At 44.0% G+C, this 23,200-nt stretch overlaps 1 protein-coding gene across 2 annotated transcripts in view; it reads right to left on the reverse strand.

The window, feature by feature from the left end:
- Positions 1-15,433: 15,433 nt before the first annotated feature.
- Positions 15,434-23,200, reverse strand: part of SSPN (sarcospan) — a 34,835-nt gene continuing 27,068 nt past the window's right edge. Inside the window, exons 3-4 of one of the 2 annotated variants that reach the window (XM_080811293.1) lie at positions 16,964-17,256; positions 15,434-16,300 (exon numbers count right to left, since the gene is read on the reverse strand). In XM_080811293.1, the coding sequence (XP_080667419.1) occupies positions 16,075-16,300; positions 16,964-17,256 (519 nt within the window). In that variant the 3' untranslated portion in view covers positions 15,434-16,074. Of the gene's footprint in view, positions 16,301-16,799; positions 17,257-23,200 lie in introns of those variants that run through there. The other variant, XM_080811294.1, reaches the window with a different exon arrangement.

Consider the following 23,200-nt stretch of genomic DNA (forward strand, 5'->3'; position numbering starts at 1 on the left):
ATTATTGGTTTCTTCAACCAAGTCTTGCCTTGTCTTAATGGATACGTAAGTTCTAGGGACTCAGTGAGAAAGATACTGTTTTCTCTCTCCTGTTGTGTGTCTGTTCTAATCAATTCAAAATATCTTAAGAGTTGGTTGACTTTGACAGTTTAACGTCCAGCATGACTTTATGTGGAGGGTGTTGTTCCCTTTCAGGTGTTAGTTTTACAAAAGGGCTTCGAGAAAACACTTGCCTGATTTTCCAACCTAGCCCTTCCTTTGCAGTGCTGAGAAATTGTTCATCCTTCTAAATATCAAATCTGAAGTGACATTCAATTATAAAAACATGATATATTTCCATAACCTTAACTTGGTTTCTACCCTAACCACGTTTCTTCCCTGTGTTTGTGTGTGTCTATGCATCTGTCACAGAGGGGAACGGGGAATGGGAAATGGGATAAACATAGGTCACTTCACTGCTTACACACACTCTGGTGGCTCCCAAGCTCCTCCTGTGGCCTACAAGCCCCTCTGTGATCTGACCCCAGCTTCCTCCTCTTCCAGATCTAGTAGCAGCCTGTTCCTCCAAGACTGTGATCAAACTCTTCTCTTAGTTCTCCTGATGGCCTAAATTTACCCCCGGGCATTAATCCTTACTGTTGCTTCTGCCTGGAATGCTTTTTTTCCCCATTGCATAGCTCACCCTCTTATTACTGAGGTCCCAGATCACATGGTATATCCCTAAAGAGGACTTGCCTTATCACCCGGTATTACCCCGACCCTTAACTCTCTCCTGTAAGACTATTCTCTGGAATACTCAGCACTATCTAAAATGTTCTATTTATTTGCTTATATTTTCATTTTCTGTTTCTTCCACATGAATGTAAGCTTTATTGATCTCTATACACCTGGTTCCTGGAATGAGGACTATTATGAAGTAGGTATTGCATAAGCACATATTGGAGAATTAAGTCTTTAATATTTCCTTCCCTTCTTGCTCTGTTTTTTTATTTTGTGACCAAGAGGTACAGGAGTTCTGGAGAAGCTCAGAGCATTCCAAGTATGGATCCAGGTATAATAAAAGGTGCCTTCGGGCAGAAGATCAGGGAAGCACTTGGAGTGCTAGGGTCTTGAACACTTGGGGATTTGGAGGTGAATGTTAATGCCTGCCCCTCCACCCACCACTTTCCCATCCACCCACACCAACCTCAGCTGGCCTAGCCTAGCCAAGAAACATCGTTTTGGTCACCTCTTCCCCCAAAAGACACTTGCAATATGGAGCACATGCATCATTTAATGATCTGGGTGCTCTTGGCCACTTCCAATAGATGTGCTTCGGGACAGCATGTGTAAGCAAGCTGGAAAGATGGCACAGGCTTCTACAGACGGGTAACGCACACCCCTGCCCTGTTCCCGCCCTGGAAGGGGCTGCTTTGCTGAGTCACTCTGGTAAGGCCAGGCGGAGGAGACAGCTGCAGGGACAGCCTTCTTTCTGGAGCTGTGTTTTCCTGGCCTCAGAGGAGGAGAGCCGAAATGGAAACTTCTAGCTAAATAGAACTGAAAGGTGGGGAGCAGGGACAGTGGTGGTCCTGGCTTTCTGCCCTCGGTTAAATTACTTTTATTATTGCTCAATTCGAGTTAGGTTAAAAGCAGACAGATTGTCTTTTTCCTCTTTTTGCTCCTTCCAGTAGGTATCCAAAAGTCTAAAAATTGATATAATTTAAAGTTAATGAAAAGAAAGTTCAGCAGCTGCATCAGATTTCATGCCATTCTTTCCCTCTCTTCAGTCTGGCCTCCCCCAGCCCCTGCAGCCTTCTGCTGTGTGGCCAAGGGCACCGCACCGAGCAGAGCCCATTCCGAGGCCATGGCAGGCTTCCCCGTGGCTCAGTCCACAGTAGCTACTCACTGCGCAGAAGGCAAGTGGGAGTCCTGTGCTTTGCTCAAGTTGAGTAGGTGAAGAATATTTCTAATGGTTCTGGCGGCACGACCGATGATGGTGCTCATTCCTGTTTTACATACTGTCTCTGAAGTGCCGTGTTTTGAGCTGTAAGTTGCATATTTGATTCCTCCCGCCCATGCAGTGGGGACAGGTAAGCTCTGATGGCTTTGCAAGGAGCTTGCACAATTTACCGGATTCTACAGTCATTGCAGGCATTGCATGTTGGTGTTAATGGTTGTACATAGTTAAAAAATCGGAACCAGTGGAAGGTTTTCCTGAAGGATGTAATTATGTGATACCCTCCGAGTGGTCCACTGCAACCCTACAAAAGGCAACAGGACTGACACAATGCTGGAAAGATGGATGATCTGACGAAGAAGAAAAATGGCTCATTATTTGCACACTGAACCTTTTCATGCAGCAAGAAGGGCTGGCTCTGAAATCCTTGTACTCCTTAGCGTATGTATGTTCTGGTATGTATCTCCCCAGAAGATGAGTCCAGCTTTGAAAGAGACATCACCAAAGGCACAGGAAAGTGACTGGGAAGGATTCTCCAATGCCAACTGGCAACTGAAGCATTTGGAAGAGAGTCTATAAGTGAACCCACATTTGAAGATGTGGGGTTTGGTGGGACTGTGCTTCCCTGCTGCAGATCTGGAGCTACAGTGAGGAGACTCGGTTCATACCAGCCATAGAGATGCTGATTAGATCAACCCAAGACCAGACTCTAATCTAAAAGTCTTAAGTCTACTGGAGAGGTTTCTAAGAAAGCACATTCTGGAAACTGTTCTCTATTTTGAATGCATACATTAGTGATTTAGGAAATTTATACATAGATATAGGAAAAAGATTTTCCAGTGTCAAGTCAGGCCATGACTGTGTTGCTTTCCTAAGTACCTGGTCAAACATAATAAAACAATTCCCCTCCTCTTCCATCTTTGGCCCAGATTTTCAGATCAGCTGGGAAACAGGATTGATAATAGGTAATGATAATGCTAAGCATAGATTATGCCCTTAGAACGTTCTGGCACTCTTTCCAGCACATTATAAATATGAAGTCATGAAACTGCCACAACAACCCTGTGGTAGGTTGCTCTTATTACTCTCATTTTATGAATGAAGGAAATTAGCTATAGAGTAATTAAGGAATTTGTCCAAGAGTCTAGAGCTAGTAAATGGTAGCAAAACCTAGACATGGACCCCAGGCAATCTGACCATTTCTGGAGTCTATTTTTAACCAAGGTAAACAGGAAGCTCCCTTGGGGATTCCAGTCACCAATGTCATATAATCACCACCATATGCAGGCTCTCAAAGAAAGAGGCTGCTTTGGCCACCCCCTCAGTATTCCTACTAACACTTACAGCTACTCTTCTTCAAACTCTTGGGTTACCATGAGTCACCTTTTTCATTTCATTATTTCCATTCCTTCAGGGTCACTGAGGTTGAGATAGGATAAGTAAATTTTATTTTATTTTATTTATTTTATTCTTAAAAAAATGCATAGAAGAAATGTTCCAGAATACACTGGGAACATGAATGTGAAGTTTTCACCCCGTCCCTGGCCTTGCCTCGCCTCCATAAGAATACTGAGCGGGGGTTTGCAACTTGTTGAAATAAGAGTGTGTGTAATTGCAGACTCCAATCAAATGGTAAAATATTTTAATTCATATGGCAAAGAATAAAGAAAAACATCGGGAAGGAAATTTGTGCCAGTTTTGAGCCAAATGTTTACATTTAAAAGGTAAAAGAGAGAGAGAGATGTTGAGTCACATGACCTTGAGCACTTCCTCTCATCTGAGCTTCAGTTTGTTCTTCTATAAAATGAGTGAGTTGGACAAGAAGGATTTTTCCCAGCTCTAATACAATGATTTTAAGATATGACATAAGTATTAAGGGAAAGATTTGGGAGTAAACAAAGAGATTTGTAAAACATTTTTTCCCCTTTTTATATTTTCCTTTTTTTGGTAAAACAATAATAAATAACTCTTGACTGTAAATAACCAGATTCAAAATTTAAATCTTAAGAGCAGAAAAACATTTCTCCCTTTTGCTTTATGCCAAGGGCCATTACTGCACTGGGAGAGAAAAGCACAGATGTTTAGTGTGATTGGAAGTATAATCCGGGGGTGGAAGAGAAATATTATTCCTAAAAAACATTTAAAAACCAGATAATTTCATTTAGAAACCCACCTGAAGCCTAATTGCTCTTACAAAAGAGTACAGGAATCTTCAGTAAATCCTAGGCTCCCATACAACACTGGTGTCTATCTTAGAGTCACTCTGACCTTCCAACTCTTCTTCATCCAGAACCACTTTTGTGTCATAGGAGGAAAGAATACAAAAAGCTACAGGCAGATGTCCAAGGGCTCTTATGCTAATGTCTCTTTGGTCCCTTCCCATTGTTGGTGGTGTTTCTTCCTCAGCATGAAAGAAAAGCAGAGGAAGAGAATGAACTTGGGGCAGAAGGGGAGGTGGTTTGGGGTCAAGTGCAGTGTGGGCCATGTCTCTTTCTTGACATCAGAGTTCTACTACTGTCAAAGCAATGGGTGTGGCTTGGAGTGTCTGCTTGTGGTCAGATGAGATCCTATTACATTTCTCCTTAAGGCAAGAAAGTCACCTCTCCTCCAACAGGATGGTTTGCTCATGTCTGTATTTCGTTTCTATTTTTAATTCACAGGCATGCTGTGAATCCGAATCTCGTCTATCTTAGCTCTTCAGAGTACCCAAGATGTCAATTTATAGAACTCTGCATTTAGGTCTGGTCAAAGGAGGCTTGCATTTGGGGCCCACTTCTGGGACCAGCCCCAGGGGCCTCTGGCACAGGCAATGTGGCCCGCTGAAGACAGCTTTGGAAAAGTCTTCTGCTGGGTTTTCTCTCTTGGATTCCAGTACTGACCTCGGCTATTTGAACATGGATCCATAAAATGCAAGGATCCCAATTTGCTCCGAACCATTCTATTTTCACATAGAGGTCCCTACCAGGATGTTCCCCAAATCCTGCCCCTACAGCGATCCTGAGGTCCTGCTGCTGGGCAGGGTTCAGCTAGGGGATGGTATGAAGAAATGACTCTGCCAGCTAGCTTTGAGGTCAGATGTATCTGTGCAAACACTTAATTCATAAGCCTGCCAGTGTCTCCAAAGCAGAAAGGTTGGGTTTGCCCTTCCCAGTATGCCTGGCCCACTGCTCAAAGCTCTTTGTTACCTTTTTACTCCCTTGAAGGCTACATGGGTATTTGGTATAGCCTGTAGTCTCCTGCATCTGTGGGAGTAGGGAAGAAGCCCACAGGATAGCCCGGGGCCCTAAAATTCTTACTCTGGCCCTTGCATGTCACTCTCCTGGGTCAGTGCGCCTCGGGGCTCCCAGACGCCAGGACTCTGAAGCTCCAGTTTACCCACTGAGTAGAGATCATGGCTGGGGAACAAATACAAGAAAATTATCTATATTATACTTCCCATGCTTACAAGAGGCAGGGGGATGACTGTTCTGTACATAGGCTGTTAAAGATAAAGACTACTAATTTGTGTGTTTCTTCAAAGTTCTTTGCTCTAGAAATTTTAAAGGCTACCAGTTTTCCTGGTTTCCTAATGAATTTTAATTTGTTGACAGTTCATACTCAACATCAAACACTTACATAGCATTAATCACAGGCACTCTTTCTGAATCTATTACAGATAATCATCCCTTCATTCATTCATTCACTCTTCACAAATACCCAATGATTATCCTTCAAAAAAACTGAGGCAGGGAGGTACAGAGAGAATTGGTGGTTTGCTCGTGGCCAGGTATGCCCAAGAATCAAGTATGATTCCAAAACCCTACTCTTAATGGCCATAATATATGGACTCTCAAACATACTTCGACACAGAATTCAAAGCGTCCTTAAAATATCATTCCGAGATTTCCCAAGCCAAGTTAAAGAGGATCTGGTGTTGAATGTTATTTGCATGTACGTGCTTAAAATTTGTAGTCTATATTGAAAGAATTTTTAAACTTAATTTTTTTTTTTACTATTTTATTTATTTATTTGACACAGAGAGAGAGGGAAACAGCAAGCACAAGCAGAGGGAGAGGGAGGTAGGGGAGAAGCAGACTTCCTGCTGAGTGAGGAGCCTGATGTGGGACTTGATTCCAGGACCCTGAGATCATGACCCAAGCTGAAGGCAGAGGCTTAACCAACACCCACCCAGGTGCCCCTTAATTTGTATTTTTGTTACTAACTTGAAGTGACAATTTATTGATATTTCAATTCTACTTTCTAGGGCTGGCCCCTTAACTTCCCTATTTTTGATTCTGTGTCCAAAATTCCTAAGCCAGAAGTATTTTTAGACATAGAAGAGGCCGAGGGACATGTAAGAAAGGATGGCAACACAATTAGAAGTTTGTTGGCTTGATAAATTCCCAGGAATTCCAGTTGAAAGAACCGTTTTTCTTAGGGATTTTAGGTAAGGTTTGAAAAAAACCATTCTAGGAGAAGAGTTGTGTACTATTTTATTAATAACTCTTAGATAAGGTTATTTAATATTCTATAGAGATAGGGATTCTACAAGTTCCATTGGTAATCGCTTCCATACTTTACACATCCGTGGTTAGGAATTTCTTCCTAATGTCTCTTCTAAATCCTTCCTACATAGCAAATTAGCATTTTAAAAAATTTATTATTATTATTATTTATTATTATTTTTTTTAAGAGAGAGAGGGAGAGAGAGAATCTTAAGCAGGCTCCACACCCAGCAGGAAGCCTAACACATGCCTGATCTCACCACCTTGAGATCATGACCTGAACTGAAATCAAGAGTCAGACTTGCTTAACAAACTGAGCCCCCCATTCCCCTCCAACACCCCCCACCCCCTGTACCCCATCCTGTTAGCATTTGAAAGGAAAACAGAGCTCACTGCCTTCTGAGCTATTCTTATAAGAGTTCCCACCCATTTTTGAATGCAGATTGTATTCCAATAAAAGGGCAACTACCCAATTTTTTCACTTGAGGTCCACTTGAACTCCACCTTGTCTCCTGGAAATAGGAAACCAAAGAGGATTTATTCTTATTTTTATTTGTATTCTTATTCTTATTCTCGTTCTTATTATTTCAAAGCTGGTCCAGTTTCCAAATTATGCGCCTTACAACTCTGCCCTGTCATGTAGGGAAGCAGCTTCTGCAAGCAGCTTGAGCTTCAGAGATCCTTGTGGAAATCGCTCTTGGAAACCCAGAACGGAAGCTCCTTTGTACTCTTAGCTTTTTCCAGCTCAGTGAGCCCAACAGGATGAGATGTGAGCCACATGGGTCCCAGAACTCAGCAGGGCGACGTTTCACCCATGCTCAGTCTGGCTGCTGCGGTCCAGAGATCCAGGCGTGGAACTTGGTGGATCGGTCCGTGTCGCTGAAGTGTTGAGGGAAGTGGCAGGGGCAGCTGTCGCCAGGGGAGACAGCCCCTCACCTTTTCCTTCCGTGCTTCCTGGGTAGGCTTCCCAAGGCGGTTGGAGATGGCTGCACTTCACCAAGTTCCGGGACCCCTTTCTGAGAGCTTCGGGGAAGACTCGCAGGCCACGGAGCGGGGGGAAGAAATGTGCTTCCACCTGAAACTAATCACGTAGCTGGTCCCTGATGAGAAAATGTCTGCTGCTGCAGAAAGCAATCAGGAAGGGTCTTCGGGGACCCTTGAAAGACTAGGAGATCCACGGAGAAGAGAGCAGGCTGGAGGAGGCTGGCCCCCATCTCTGCAGCTCCTCTCCCCAGGGCTGCCCTGGTGGCTGAGCCAGATGGAAATGTCACCTAAAGCAGATTGTTTTTTTTTTTTTTTTTCATCCTGGTCTATACCCCTGCCTTAGACAGTGGAAACTCCTTGGCAACACCAGGCAGACAGAGCTTCTTTTCATTTTTAATTGAATCCTAAGAGGTATTTTTTTTTTTTCTAGAGGTGCCAGCTTAAAGTAATTACTAGAATTCCCAACTGGGCTAATCAGAGATTCATAGAAAATAAGATGGAAGAGAAGACCTTACCCAGTGGGTTTCTCTCATTCTGCTTAGAAGGCTCTCACAGTCCAGGGCAGTGATCACCGTTCTTGGCATTGTGGACCCTTAACGGGAGCTTCGAAATAAATCCCTGCCCTGGGAGGGAAGAGAAACTGATTTCCCTCCCCGGGTATCTCTCCTCTGATGACCAGACACCTTCCATTTTCATCAGCTGTTTATCAAAATCAGATTAGTAAAAGAATCATCTGATCAGCACTGTGTATGCCTGTCTCAAGCTTGAGTTACAGATGACTCTCCCATGGGCTGCTCAAGCAAAGTACCGTGACCCACAGATAAACCAGCTTTGCATTTCCGGCAAGTTGTCCTGAACTTACAATTCCCCCCAAAAAGACAACAGTCATTAAAGTCTCGTTGTTATTATTGATCTGAGTCAGATAGGTGAGGCCTGCTCCATGGGGGCTGTGGCTCTGTGGGTAAGAGATTGTATCTTTCTGATAAGTCAGAAGTCACTAATGGGTTATTTTGAGCTCTCCCAAGTGGAAGACAATGGAGCATTTAGTAGGTTGTGCAGTTACGTAAGACATCTCTTTCCAAACAAAGAGGAGGCAGGATACCCAGCCAAAGGCTTGAGCACGGGAGGCTGTGTGGTCTGGTAGTTCCAGGGAGAGACGTGGGGCCAGGCCTTCCTGGGTTCAGCTACCAGCCGAGACTCTGACTCAGGGGGAGCAGAGCCAAGTCTCTTGGCTTGAGGCGGATAGACTATAAAACCCAGGAGAGAGAAAACCACAGGTCTGTGCTCAAGGACTCTGGGGGAAAAGCACATTTTGGAAATTAAAAAAAAAAAAAAAAAAAGATTGCTCTGTTAAGTTACAATTTGGGAATTTTTCAACAAGAAATGAGCATTTTTCTTGCTTATGGCCTGACACGTCCTCTTCGGAGCAGCAGTGTGAAGCCAAGCCAGTGTCTGAGGGTGTTCTGTGTGGGATGAATAGAGAACCCCGGGGGTCTGAGCAAAGTTAGTCAACCTTGGTGAGTTCTCACAAGTAATGCTCAGGGAGCCCGGCATTACCCTCAGGGGCAGAGAGGTTCTGCATGAATTCTTCTTACCCCCTCCCCCCACTTTTTTTTTTTTTTTTTTTTTTTTTTTTAAACACACTCATTCTGCCTTCCACAGTAAAATGCCCTCTGAAATCGTGGGAGGAAAACCCCTTCCCTTAGACGTCTGGATGCTTCCCTTCAACCAGTCTGAGCTGAGATTTGCTCAGCTGTAACCAGCAGCCTGTTCAGCTGCAGACCCACACAGGTTCCCAAGCCACAGCCAGAGCTGGGGCTACTGGGAAATGTTCTCCGAGTCTCCCCAGCTCCGTGACGGTGACTCTTCTGGTCAGAGTAGGTGGCTACCTACATGACTGAGTTTGAAGACTACTGGGCAAGTTCCCCCACCTCCCCCCACCTCCCCCATCATGCCTCATTTTTCTGGACCTGAAAAGCTTTCTCATCTTTAGGAAAATCCTACTACGATGAAAAGAATATTTACGGGGCTCTCCCTACTTAAGGTTTTAACGCCCAGCATTTGAGTTAATAATACTTGAGCTGATTGTAAAAGAAATGGGACAGGGAATGGGAGATGGGCAGATTTTGCTGTGGGACAAGGTAGGGAGGGGCAGCGGTCTCTTCGCTGGAAGGGTAGAAAGAGCCCAGGAGAGGAGAGACATATAAATCCCAGAAATGGAGGTGGCTTTCTTGGTCACTTTATCCAGAACTGTCCAAAGCAATATTAAAATCTGGTGGTGGGTGGGTGTGAGGGTCACGCCGGGATGGTTGCTCTTACTTCAACCCAAACGAGGTCAAATGGAATCCAGGTTTTCACTTGTGGCTCCCTCATGCAGACCCCAAATATGTTGATGTCATTCCTCCCTGCATTTGCCTGACTGCATGTTCCCAGCCATTGGTTAAATAGCCATGTTGGGCATCCCAGGTCTTAAGCTTCTGTATATTAAAATACAGTTAGCTCTCTCTTTTCAACTGTAATCTAGAAAAATTTAATAAAAACTTAACAATTGACTCTTGCCTAAAAGGTATCTGAGGAGTCATTGTTTATTTTGTAAGAGTACATGAATTCTATTCTGAGTGAAAGAGAACTAAAACTAATCCACTGAGGGGTGCCTGGGTGGCTCAGTCAGTGAAGCATCTGACCTGATTTCGGCTCAGGTCATGATCTCAGGGTCGTCGGATTAAGCCTGTGTCAGGCTCCACGCTCAGCATAGAGTCTGCTTGAGATTCTCTCCCTCTGCCTTTGCCCCTCCCTCCACTCTCTGTCTCTCTCTAAAATCAATCAATCAATCACTCAATCACTCAATCTTTTAAAAAAAAAAATCCACTGAGGCTAGTGACAACTTTAATCACACAGTTTTCAGATTCTATTTCTTCTGTCTCAGATAATTCACTGTGGCCAGCACTCCACTTTCAGACCTTCTCTGGGTCACCTGCCTGGAAAGATATAGAAAGACCCGCTGGGAGTGGATTGCGTGAGATGACAGGCATCTTCTCTGCTCAGAAGTGCCACGGCCGGCCCCCCTGTGGTCCTTGCGAGTCAGCCCCTTGCTCCCCATAGTCATAACTGCTCAGGCAAGGACAACACAGTGGGGCTGGACAGAAAGCCATAAGAAGCAGAGCACCCCACCCAGAGAGAGGCGTTGGTCTCAATCTCCAGGTTCAGAGACCCCAGAACTGCCCATGGACATCTCACTGTTCAGCTCCCTCATTGGGCATTAACCAAGGCACCTCCACAATTCCCAGAAGCAGCAGGTAGGGTCAGGCCCCCTCTCCGAAGCTTCCGCCTCCTTCTCCAGCAGGTGTCTGCGTGCAAGAGGCAAGCCCAGTACAGGGGCCACAGATGAATCTCCAGGCCTCCGCATCCCCCCTGAGCCAGCCTGAGAGCCTTGTTAAATACCAAGACTTCATATCTCGGCTGAAATCTGTGCATTTTGGATTATGGCCTTAATATCTGCTTCCCCCCAAGAATAACAGATGACTCTATGTCCCACATCCCTTGGATGAAAGGATCTTTCTGATGACCTTCCCAAACAAACAAAAACAAAAAAGACTTCCTCTAAGAACCCATGCTTTGGAAGGGATCAATAAACATATATAAATATGTGTTGGAAAGAAATAATAAGTGGTTGTCTTCATGCGGGCATCCCTACACATGAGTTTCATTTTTACTTGCCTACGATCTGCATTTTAAAAAGTAAAATAGGGGCACCTGGGTGGCTCAGTGGGTTAAAGCCTCTGCCTTCAGCTCAGGTTATGATCCCGGGGTTCTGGGATCAAGCCCCGAACTGGGCTCTCTGCTCTGCAGGGAGCCTGCTTCCTCCTCTCTATCTGCCTGCCTCTCTGCCTACTTGTGATTTCTGTCAAATAAATAAACAAAATACTAAAAAAAAAAAAAAAGTAAAATAGCCAATACTGGTCCTGTACTTCAGAAAGACTAACTTGTAGAGGATGAATCTGTCAAATGAAAAAAATAATTTATAACAATTTATTATAAATTACAAAGAGAGATAGACTCTATCAAGGGAGAAAGCAGATTTCTGACTGTATGATTTCAATAACTTGCCACAAATTATAAAGATTCATATGAGTGTTCTCATCTCCAACCTGGAGAATAAAGTTCTAGGTGGTATTTGCTGACTATGCTGAAAAATAGACCTTTTTATGATTCTTGAACGAGAATCAGTGACCCACAGGGTCAAGCATACCAAAGGTGGTTGGTAGTTGGTTTTTTAAATAAATGAGAGGTTGTACATCACAATCTAAAATACAGATGGCTGATAATGTATGAAAGCCCAATAAAGTTTCATTGTAAAATGTTGGGGTTAAGCACGCTTCTATCAAACTAAATTCGAAGTGACATGAAAATCAGGAGAAATGTCTCAGTTTCTCCTTCTCCCTGAGAGAAGATGCGAGAAAAGATGGCCACATTTGGGAAACACCCAGCTGTGCAAACCAACAAATAGGGATCCAGCCAGCACATAATTCCATGCACTATCACCAATAAGAGTTGACACTATCTTATTTTAAAGCAGAATTTCTGTTGGCAGCCCCTTTGATAATGTTCCTGGATTATGAAAAGGGAGTCACAGAAGGGGATAGCAAAGCAGAGCTATGTTTCTAGTTGGATGTGGGGACAGGAGACATGGCATAGGGCTATGCAGAACTTAGCTAAGGATGGAATCAACCAGATGTTTTTTAAGCTCTCTCTGAGCCAGTCACTTTACTAAGTGCTATTTCATTTAACTTTCCCCGTGTTGTGTTTTTCTCCACTCTGCAAATGGGGAAGCTAAACATGAAACGGTTTGTCAAAAGTCATGCAGCCAGAAAACAGCCGTCAGATTTCCACCCCAGGACCTGCAGCCCTAACACTAAGGATGGGAAATCCAGCTCAGAGAGTGTATCCTGAGTCGTGATAACAGTCTTTTCCCATTCTACAAGCTTTTCTAACTCAAATAAACAGAAAGAACCACTGCATTGTACGGTATCATCAACTATTTAAATTGCCTCAGAGTTTGTAAGAAGCAGTCCTTACGTTCAGATTTGAAATGGAATTAGGCTGTCTGTTTTTCTGTATAATTAAATGTAGGATATGACTGAACATGTGGCACTCAAACTTGTATTCCATTCTCTAGGCCCAGCTTTACCTGACATTAATGGACATAAATTAAGAATCAGCATTCTGAGTATTTTCTGCAAGATTTTTTTCAGCTCTGGCTCTCTCCGGCCCCAGGGAGCATTTATAACCTTGAATTCCATGGTGGGTGCCGTGTACCAAAACAGAGACAGTCACTGGAACAATGAAGTCAAAATGAATACTAGTTCTCATCCACCCCAAAACCAAATTTTTGAAGCAAACACTCATCTGAGAGATTTTAGGTATACAAGTTCACGTGTAATGTCCTTCAAAACACATCCAAACAAGGTGTTTGCAGAGATTATGAAAATTTTATTAATAAAGAAAAACTGCATATGTGCATCCCCTTGAAAAACGACCACCTCAAACCTGTAGAAAGCACTATGTTTTCTAGTCACTGTTTCATCAATGCCAGAAAAATGCAATTGCAACAACAGAAGGCAGACCAATATTTTTGAAGGGGATAATCAATCGAGATAATAAAATACTAGAAAACCGGAAGAGGAGAATCAAGGTATCCATTTCACAGGCTGAAACACTGAGCCTTCAGCCGAACAAATGTTCCCACTGGGAGTCAATATATTTGGCAGCAGCTCTTTTTAACGCCACCCTGAAGACTCCGTATCCATCCAGAAACAGGACAGAGTTCTTGGAGTCTGGTAAAAACTGATAGCCAGCACAACTGACGGAAGTTAATAGAGAGCGACCCAGCAATAGTTCACAGGCAGTCACGAGAAAATGGAAAGGTGGGCTTTGTGACAGGATAGCACCGGTTTTTCAGGGCAACTTGCAAGTTTGTTCCTGATTCAATGACTGCCCCACCTCGTCCTCCAGAACCTTCCTTGGATACCCTCTACCCCACCCTTTACTAACAATCTATAAACATATTCCAGATACAACACATGCAAGAAGGGAAGTACGAGAGTCTTTAGAGATTCTGAGGTCCCAGCTGTGAATAGAGAACACACACGGCACGGGTCCTCGCTCTTGGAACCCACTGCCATTGCAGCTGGAGACCCCTCCAAAGAGATCATATAGACGTTTAATTCGAAGAGCGGGGCACAAAGTCAGGCCTGTTACTTGACTACAGTTTCTAGGGCCCGGCAGAGCTGTATTTTTAGGCTTGGCTCCAAGGAGCTGCCTCCACAGATTTGGGCAGAGCGAGGGAGGCACAGATGGCGGTCACGTGAAGGCACAGACCGATCGAGTGGGCTCGGTTACAAAGTCTGTACATTTAGGCTGCTGTATTCCTCCTATTTCAAGTACTGCCAAGTCCCGGCAGTTTCCCCTCTTTCCGAAGTCTTGATTCATTTAATTCTCCTGAAGGAGGTGGAAGAGGAGGATTGCGCAAATCTTACTGTTTTATGGTTTAGAAGAGACAGTCACCATCTTGGCTCCTTGTCAGATTTCAAATGTAACATTTTGCTAAGTGTAAAGCTGTGTATCTGTTCCTTTTCTGTTGCCGTTATTATAACTTCAATATTTGCAAAACACAACCTCAAAATACTTTAAATCCAGCGCAAAGCAGTTTGTTATTCATGTAACACATTTCTTACACATATCAATACTCAGTTCACAGCAGGGGACTCCTTTCTTGTTTTGTTTTGTTTTTTTCCTGTTTTATTTATTTGTTCCTCTTTTCACTTATGATTATTTTTTCCCTCTTTTAGGGATTTAAGAATGATTTAATTACATAATAGCAAAATTCCCCAGTACATATATATACATATATATGTACTGGGGATTTTAAGATATCCTGATTATTACATTATTACATTATATATATGTGTGTATATATGTGTATATTACATTATATATATATGTGTACACACACATATATATAATGTAATAATGTAATAATCAGGATATATATATCCTGATGATTATCAAACTTATGTTAATCCTGCCCAGTGGCATCATTTAGAAAAAGAAAGCACATAAGCTATTCTAGCCTTTGAAATACCCTGTGAATTGTGTGTAAAGCACCGAGCACCTTGGTGAAGAATTTTAATTTTCTAATATAAGACCTGTAGTGTTTGCTACAAAAAGTTGTTGGAAGAAGTCAGGGTGTGTTTCCAGTGGTGCCCTATTCATCATAGTGATCAGCATTAAATCACGAGTTTCTCACTCTACAGAATAGCTATAATATTTCAGATAAGCAGCCATTTTCTTCCGTACGTAGGAAACTGTTCAGATCAGAATGCATTCAGCTATTGGCATTGTTTTTTTAACAGTGCACAGAGTATTTTTCAGGTTGTCATCAGGATGCTTGGTGTTCTCTCGCTGTAGTTTTTGTGTGTGATCAAACCTCTGCCCCAGAGTCTTATCCACTAAGCCCTCCGATGTGAATTTTTGGCCTGAGCTCTTGTGCAGGAAGGCCATTTTTAAAGCGAGTCAATACATAAAAAAGGTTTTCACATCTGTTAATCAGGTGTTTTATCTGGAGAACGTAAAAGCTATTTACAATCCTCCAACTGACTTAACGTTTCTCTCTTTACTTGGATATTTATATTGTGCAGAAATTGACACTACTGTCGCAATCAATGGGATTGTTCGACTATCTTCTAAGGCAAACAAGAAAATGCTTTTCTTTTAGGTTTGAATTTCATGACTAGTGGAGTCTATCAATAGGCAATGTGGAGAGGCAAATTCATCTCCATTATTATCTTGAATCTCTGATTTCACTAGAGCATGCTAGTAGAGAAAGATCTTGATAACATTTATGCTGCATGAATTTGCATTCTGAGCTCCGTCCTTAAAACATGGATATTGTTCAGAACTTGATAATAAGAGAGAAAAGATTCCCACCATAGGGTACTTGTGCTTTTCTTTTCTTTTTTTTTTTTTTTTTAAGTTGTGGTAACTTAAAAACAGAACAAAATAAAAACTACCTTCCAAGTCAACGGGCAGATGCTTAAATCAGGACTTCAAAACAGGAGTTGAAGTCTCCGGGGGGGACTGTGCTTACAAGTCAATAGTAGGATTACAAATCAGATACACTTTAATGAATGGAACACATGGCCATCCCCAGTCTTCCTCAAAAGGACTTAGCTGCCAAGAGAGATACTCCACAACATATCACAAATGTGCTATTTGTACAAACATTGCTCATTACAAATGCTCTTGCTTTTGTTTAAATGAGTATTTTTAACCTGAGCTATTAATAAAAAAAATTTCCCTTCTCCCTTGTCAAGCTTGGCTTTCAGAAGAAAGAATCTTTAAGCCTCCTCTCTTGTGAGAGTAATTTCTCTGATGGTGCTACTACGTAAGAACAGCCAGGGCTCATTAAGTAGGCTTTGGAGCATAATTATAATTAACAATTAGGTAGAAATTAGTTTTAATGATTTGTTTTAGATGATAGAATAGAAGCATAATGTAATTATTTTTGAGCCTTCTACATCATTAGGAAGACAACTACCACCAACTTTCAATTATTGAGAAGCAGACAATCATCCAAAGCATTTAGCAAGGGATCCACTTGTGGAGCCAAACTCAGGGAGCTAAGGAGAAAAGGGCCTCCGCCCCAGCCCAGGTGTTTATAATTATCGCGCCTTTTCGAAGTCTCTTCCTCTTCTCTGCTCCTTCAAGCTGTTTCATGCCTTGAAGACATCTCCACCAGCGAAAATAGAGAGGCTCAACCTGGCTGTTCAGCTCTCCTCCCCCAACCCCTGCCTTTCTCCGAGACTTAGGGCAGATCATGGCGGGGAGGTGGGAGGTTCTGGAAAAGAGGGCAAAATTTACCACGTGGGTCTGAAATGCCAATTCACACTATAAACTGAACTTGCAGGAAAGAAGATTATACAAATGAGGAATAAAATCAGGGCAGGTTTTCCCCACTCTACAAAACTATCTAGATGAGCACCCATTTCTGCTAACTGAAAGAAAGCTGAAGATTTTTTTGCTTCTACAGAACAGCCTCTCCCTTTACACCATTTCGGTTTACAAAAGTTTTCATGGGACTGCTCAACTTTCAGGAAGCGGGGGACAGCTATAGGAGGGATACACTCCAGACAGCAAAGATAGACATGCCGTTCTTTCCCTGTTCCGTGTTTTTTTAATGTCCCAAAGTCAGTTTGGATCTTAATTTCCCTGTAAGGGTTTTTAAAAATACTATAGAAACCTGAAGAGATGCTTTTATTTCCTGAAAAATACAAAAATATTCATTTAGAACTATTAGTTACTGTCAAAAGTTTTTTTTTTCCTGTTTTTTTTTTTTTCCTCCTCTCTCTCTCTTCCTTCCTTCCCTTTCTCTTTTCTGACCTCAGCTCGGCAGTGGGCTGCTTCGTCTCCCACCCATGAGCGAGAACGTTAGACCTTTTGCTGCTGACCTTCAGAAGCCCTGAGGGAGCACATTCTGACCCCCACGTAAAAAACCTGGTACCTGTGTTTCCACATCACAAAGCAGGCCAGCAAGCACACAAGGCCACAGAGCAAGTTAAGAATCATCTGGATGAGCAAGAACAGTTTGAAAGTGCCCGTGATGCTGGTGCAGTCCGTCACATCCCTGTACACAAAGGTCCTGCTGAGGGGCTCCTCGGAGGGCACCTTGCAGCGGCAGGCGTCGAGAGCCGTTTCGCAGGAAAACCGGGCGAGCTGCGAGTAGTGGTGGGCAGCAAAGGCCACGGCCAGCACGCAGACTGTCAGGCCCACGGCACTCAGCAGAAAGTACAACAGCTGTGAGAAAGCAGAACAGAACCCTTCCAGTTACCAAAGAACACGGGATGACTCGTGACAAAGCTAATGCATCAAAGCTGGGGTTTCTCTTCTCTCATCAGGAAGGTCCTGAGGGAGGGGCTGTTTTCACCTCAGAAACGGAGTCCCCAAGGCAGAGGAATTTGATCCCCAAGGCAGAGGAATTTGATCGTGAGCAGTCCTTAAGCCCGGATCCTATGTTGATTTGCCCTACGGATGTTGGGTGCTTTTCATAGATTAAGCCAACAATGTTAGCTTGATTGTGGGATGATTCTGGATGTAGCAGCCTGTTTAGATGACTCCCAAACATGAGAGCTGTCCCTAAAAGGCAGGCTGTGACTGTTTCCGGACCTCAAAAACTGCTCACCTGAAGATTGCAAAAAGACTGGGAAGTAAAGAACACGTATGCAATGGAAACACTATGTTGGCCAGAAGTGGCCGTGATTGACCAACTGGCAATATGGGTTAATAAAAACAGTGGTGTTCAATATAGTGATTGCCAACCTGTGTCCAGGAATGCCAGGATCCCCAGTAAGAGGTTGCTGGAAAAAAATTTTGGTTCCAGAAGGTAGATGACTGAATGTCAGCTTCATCACCTATAACCATGTAGTTCCTGAGCATAAAAATAAGCCCCAAATGGCCCTTTATAGCTGCCAAGAGATTCTGAACACCATTGGCCTATGTGACAGCCTTGTGATGGAAAAGTCTGGTTCAAGAGCTAAACTCTGCTGCTAAAGAACCATGGAATCCCGGAAGAGGACATTTAGCTTACACCTGAAATGTGTTAATCAAAAATTGAGAGTCCTTGTTGACACAGTCACCATATAAAGCATTTTATAGAACAAGAAATGTTCCTGGGATTGCACTAACCTACTGGAAACGTTTCTCTTCATGGTCCCACCTGCTGAGGGTCTAGATAAGGAATAGAGTCCCCAGCTGTTGGGACTGGTGCACTTGAACCCAGTTCTTTGTGTGAGATTTGCATTCCATAGTTAAAAGCTGCTCATAGAGCAGTTCTGGTGAAGATGAACTCCTCAAAGTAATATTAATTCTACTCATGTCCAGGTTCAGATTAAAGTAGCTCTGAAAAGATTATGCACTCTCTCCACTTCCAGCGATCTGTCATTTAAAATAAAAACACATAACTCAGATTATAAAACATGTGTTTAAAAGTCCTCCAAGTGATTCTCCACATGGTGACAAATTCAAGTGCTTTCAAGTCTTAAATACAGAATACTTAAAAATGTACTTTTTTTCTTTCTTGTGTGTGTGCATGTGTGCTGATGCCCTAATCAGGTGTCTGGTTTGCCTGAAAGCTTGACTGAGGGCACGGGAGGGGAGTGGAACCCACTGGCTAAACCATCTTGCCTTAGCACAGCTGCACAACCAAGAAGCCCGGCTTCTCTGGATTTTCTCATCAAATATATCGTAAACACACACACTACCCTTCCTCTTCAATCACTTGAAGAATTGTCAGTTGGAACCCACTTGTTTCATCTGTGAAACAGTTTATTGCAATGTCTTCTATCTCAGGGACACAACAAGGAGAACTTCTATGCAACATGTCTAGTCTCCCTTGGAGAAAGGGAAGCACATAAATACTAATGGGCACCATTAACAATTTAAAAAGGAAAGATTGAATATGTGTTATTGAACTCATCCTCTCTCTAAATTTTCAGTGGTCATGCTTTCTGCAAACACTATAGTGCTCAGGCTAAAGAGTATGAGTTTATTTTGGGGGGACCATAGGGGCAGAATATATGAAATATTCTGGGTGGTTCTGAAATCTTTGGGTCTGACGATCGACTTCAAACTCCTGATACCAAGAGCCAGATTAAAGTGTGCCCACCGGAGCCGTGTTTCCAGTGCAGGCAGCATGGAACTGGGAACTATTTGCTTTGGGGATGTGGATACATTGGTGCCTTTACCAGCAGGGAAGGCCCAAATTAAAGGGATAATTTCCCACCTGAGAGTCATCTGCTTAGTAGAATGGCCCCAACTGGAGTTTTGTCTGCACATTTTCTTGCCATCAATGGATGGAACTGAGGAGGTCTTGCAATAACCCTCCTACCTCCAACACACACATACATACTCAGTAGATTTCTGTGACATTCAGTGGGACGATATCTTGAAGCAATAACAATAATCCCTCTTCTCAATTTGCAAATAATTCGGATGGTTGCAAAAAGAGGATTCGCTCGTAATCACAGAAATCCATTTGCTGAAATGAGAATTTTGCCTATTTTTAAAAGATCACCTTTTGGTTTATATATTAAAAGATTTGCCTGAGACATTTACCAAGTGCACAGCAGAGCGATGGTCAGGAGCACAAACAGGGGAGCCAGACTGCCCACATTGGAATCCTGATTCTCCCCTTCTTAGCTACAGACCTAGGGCAAACTAATCAATCCCATGTGTACCTACATTTCTTCACCTTTAAGCTTGGGATGATGATCACCTTTAAGCCTTGGTTTTTATAAGCACCCAAAGAACTGATATCTGTAAAGGGTTTAGAGCTGCATCTAGTACAAACTAGCACTATTTAAGCATTTGTGAAATCCATAAACAAATTACTAGAGATGGAGAGAGCTGTCAGTTCTCCAGACTCTTAGGATATCAACTCTACTGGCTTTGTCTTATTCTCTGTCACGTGGGAGTAACAGGCATACTTGGCTCAAAGAAAGGATGTAAACACTCTCTCTCACACACACACACACACACACACACACACACACACACACACAGGGCTTGCTCAATCTTAATTGAGCATCTTAAAGGTGCTGGAAGCCAGTGAGAGCACAAACAAAAGCCAAGCCACTCAGCCCTTGGAAGGTGAATGCATTTCCATCGGTGTGTCTCTCACCCGCTGCGACTCTGCTTCTCCCACCGTGTGAAAACATCAGGCCCAGTCAACAGGCGGGAGCCACAGAATCAAATTTCTTATCCGTGTAAGACACGAATACATATTTGATCGCCCCCCAGCCTGGGGGCTACCTCTGCCTGCGCTACAGCACTTTTTTCCTCCATGGCTTTTACTTCAGCTGACAGCAACAAGCTTCTGGGTGAGAATCTGTAATTTAAAATCGAGTGGCTTGTTTTACCTACACGGCACGAATAAACTACCCATGAAAGTGTGGGCGATGACCTTGGGAATGCGAGCAAATACATCCTGAGAGAAGCGGGGCCGGGACGCATCTGTCTTGCCCGCGTCGGCCCGCGCGTCTGGCGCCCGAACCCCGGGGTGGGAGGGGGCGGGAGTGCCGGGGTGGTGGGGGTCCGCGGGATGGGAGGGTGCCGGGGTGGGGGGTCCGCGGGGTGGGAGCAGTGCAGAGGCCCCGGCGCTTATGTAACAGCGGCGCCCGGCGCGCTCCGCTCGCTCGCGGCCTCTGATGGGTACCCGGCCGCAGCCTCCGCGCTCCGAGACTCGGGGAGCAGGGCCGCGCGGCTTCGATTTAATGACCCTCCCCAGCGGCCCGAGCCGGGAAGCCGCAGCAGCGGGGGCGGCGGCAGCCCGGGGACCTTCTGCCCGTGGGCACACGGCGACCGCGCCTCAAAAGCTCTCGCGGGGAATGTGCCCGGGAGGGCCGCCAAGCACGAGACCCGCACACGTTTCTGAAAATCGGCCAGGTGAGCCCCGAGAAGACGGGGTCACGAGGAAAGGCAGGAGGCCCAAGCCCAGGCCCCAAGAGGCCCGCCAAGGCCGCCGGCAGGGCCCGGGGAGAGGGAAGGAGCGCGCCAGCGGCGTCGCCGGGAGGCCAGTGGTCGCCGGAGATGGAACAAGTCCCGCGGCTGTTGCCTCCGGGAGGGAGGGAGCGGTGTCTGCGTGCGCGCGTGCTCAGGCTGCAGAGAGCCGCGGTGATACCCTGAGCGACCGCCCGGGCCATCTGGGTCTCTAACAGCAGCGGGGGGGGGGGGGGGAGGGGGGATCTGCAACAGAGCTCAGGCCAGGGCATCAATAGGCAGGCACGAAAATGCGGTTATGCTAGTGAGAAGCACCTCACCAAGGTGCATTTCGTACCCCCCCCCGCCCCCCGCACCTTGCAATGATGTGGAGGCACAAGGAAAGTCGGCTGTAACTTGTTTGTGCCTTTGGAAACCCTGGAGATTGACTGAAGCTCCTTTTAGACCTGAAGATAATATAGCGGGCACCTTAGAGAGCTGGCAGCAAGCATCACTAAAGGTCACATTCAGGAGAAGGGAAAAGCGCCTCCGTATTTATCAATGTCTGTCACAGGTTGGGGGGAAAAGGTAGCTAATGAGATCTTCCTAGTGGGGAATTCTCAACCTGGCTGACATTGGCACTGACTTCTTTATTTTATTTTATTTTTGTCCTTGCTCCTTATTTTAAGTGCAGGTGTTGAGGCGGCTTCCGGGGTCTCCCTGAAGCTGATGCGGGTGCTTCTGCTGGGTCATCTGGAGGGGAAATGAGGGCATTTCACATAAGCTGATGAACCTAGCAGAGAACACTTTTTACCCCAGTCAAAGAGGTTCCTGTAATTTAACAGGGCACTTCTTACTAGGCTTTCTGGCTTTTTTTTTTTTTTTTTTAATCATCACTAAACTTTGCTGTGTTTAGTCAGACCTCTACAAAAAAAGTAAACATGGACTGATGTCTGCTCTATCTGGTCTTCTTTTAAGAAAAACCCTCAGAAAAAGTAAAATTTCCAAATGTAGGCATATCCATGAAATTCTATCAATTTAAAAAAAAATAGAATCCCGGGGCACCTGGGTGGCTCAGTGGATTAAACCTCTGCCTTCAGCTCAGGTCGTGATCTCAGGGTCCTGGGATCCAGCCCGGGAATGGGCTCTCTGCTCAGTGGGGAGCCTGCTTCTCCGCCCCCGCCCCCCACCGTCTGACTCTCTGCCTACTTGTGCTCTCTCTCTGTGTCAAATAAATAAATAAAATCTTCAAAAAAAAAATAGAATCCCTTATTTTTTCAAATTAGAAAGGTTAGATCTAACTATTGGAGAACATTACAAAATTAGAGCAAAAGACTACAGACCTCCGTTGTCTTCCCACCACTCAAAGATAACTATTTTTTTCTCTGCACTAAGAGCTATTTTTGTTTTTTTTTATTCCGTAGGATGATACCATACATTTTGTGGAGCCAGGTTATTTTGGCTGTTTAATATAATGTGAACATTTTCATTCCATTAATTATTCTTTTACAACATGATTTAAATACACATACATATAAGCATTTTGCTTTTTTATGTCGACCGCTTCAATTATACTAGAATACAAAATATCTTTTCTGCATCTTCTTAATTTCTAAATAAGAGCTGACTTACTCTTGTGTGCTGTTTTCTTGTTTGAGCAAAGCAGTATCCAGTTATGTGTTTTCTTACAAAAGAAAAGTAAACAGTGTGAATGGACACACACACAAGCACATACACATACACAAAACCCTCAACAAACTAACAGTACAGAAACCGTTTTGTTCTCTGCTACAAATAGTTGAAAGAAAATGTAGGAATTTGATTTCTACTAGCTCTGATTGCTGAGTTGGGTGTTTATCTCCCTAAACTCTAAAAGGGTGTGTCTCTGTTTCCCTCTGGAGCAGATTTTACTGTGTAGTGAAAATGCTGTGTACTTGAATTGGTTCCAACCAAATGCACCATCTTTAATGGAAGAAAAAAAAATACATGCATGGGAAAGACACACACTTGTTAAGCCATGCAAATCCCTTCCCTGCCCCCCCTTTACCCTCAGACTCTTGGCACAGATCATTTGGATGCACCCAATGTACTTTTTCTGTCTCAGTGATCCCACCTACAAGAGGAAATACACTTAGACTGCCTCATTATTAAAATATTCTAAAAAACCCCCAAGATATGGAAGTGGGAACTAATAGAGACACCTTTTCCCTGGCCAAGTATTTTGCTGAACTGATGAATTTTCAATATTCTTTGTAAGGGCACTGAA

This window comes from Martes martes (genome assembly GCF_963455335.1).
Source record: "Martes martes genome assembly, chromosome: 8".
In the NCBI taxonomy this organism is placed as follows: domain Eukaryota; kingdom Metazoa; phylum Chordata; class Mammalia; order Carnivora; family Mustelidae; genus Martes; species Martes martes.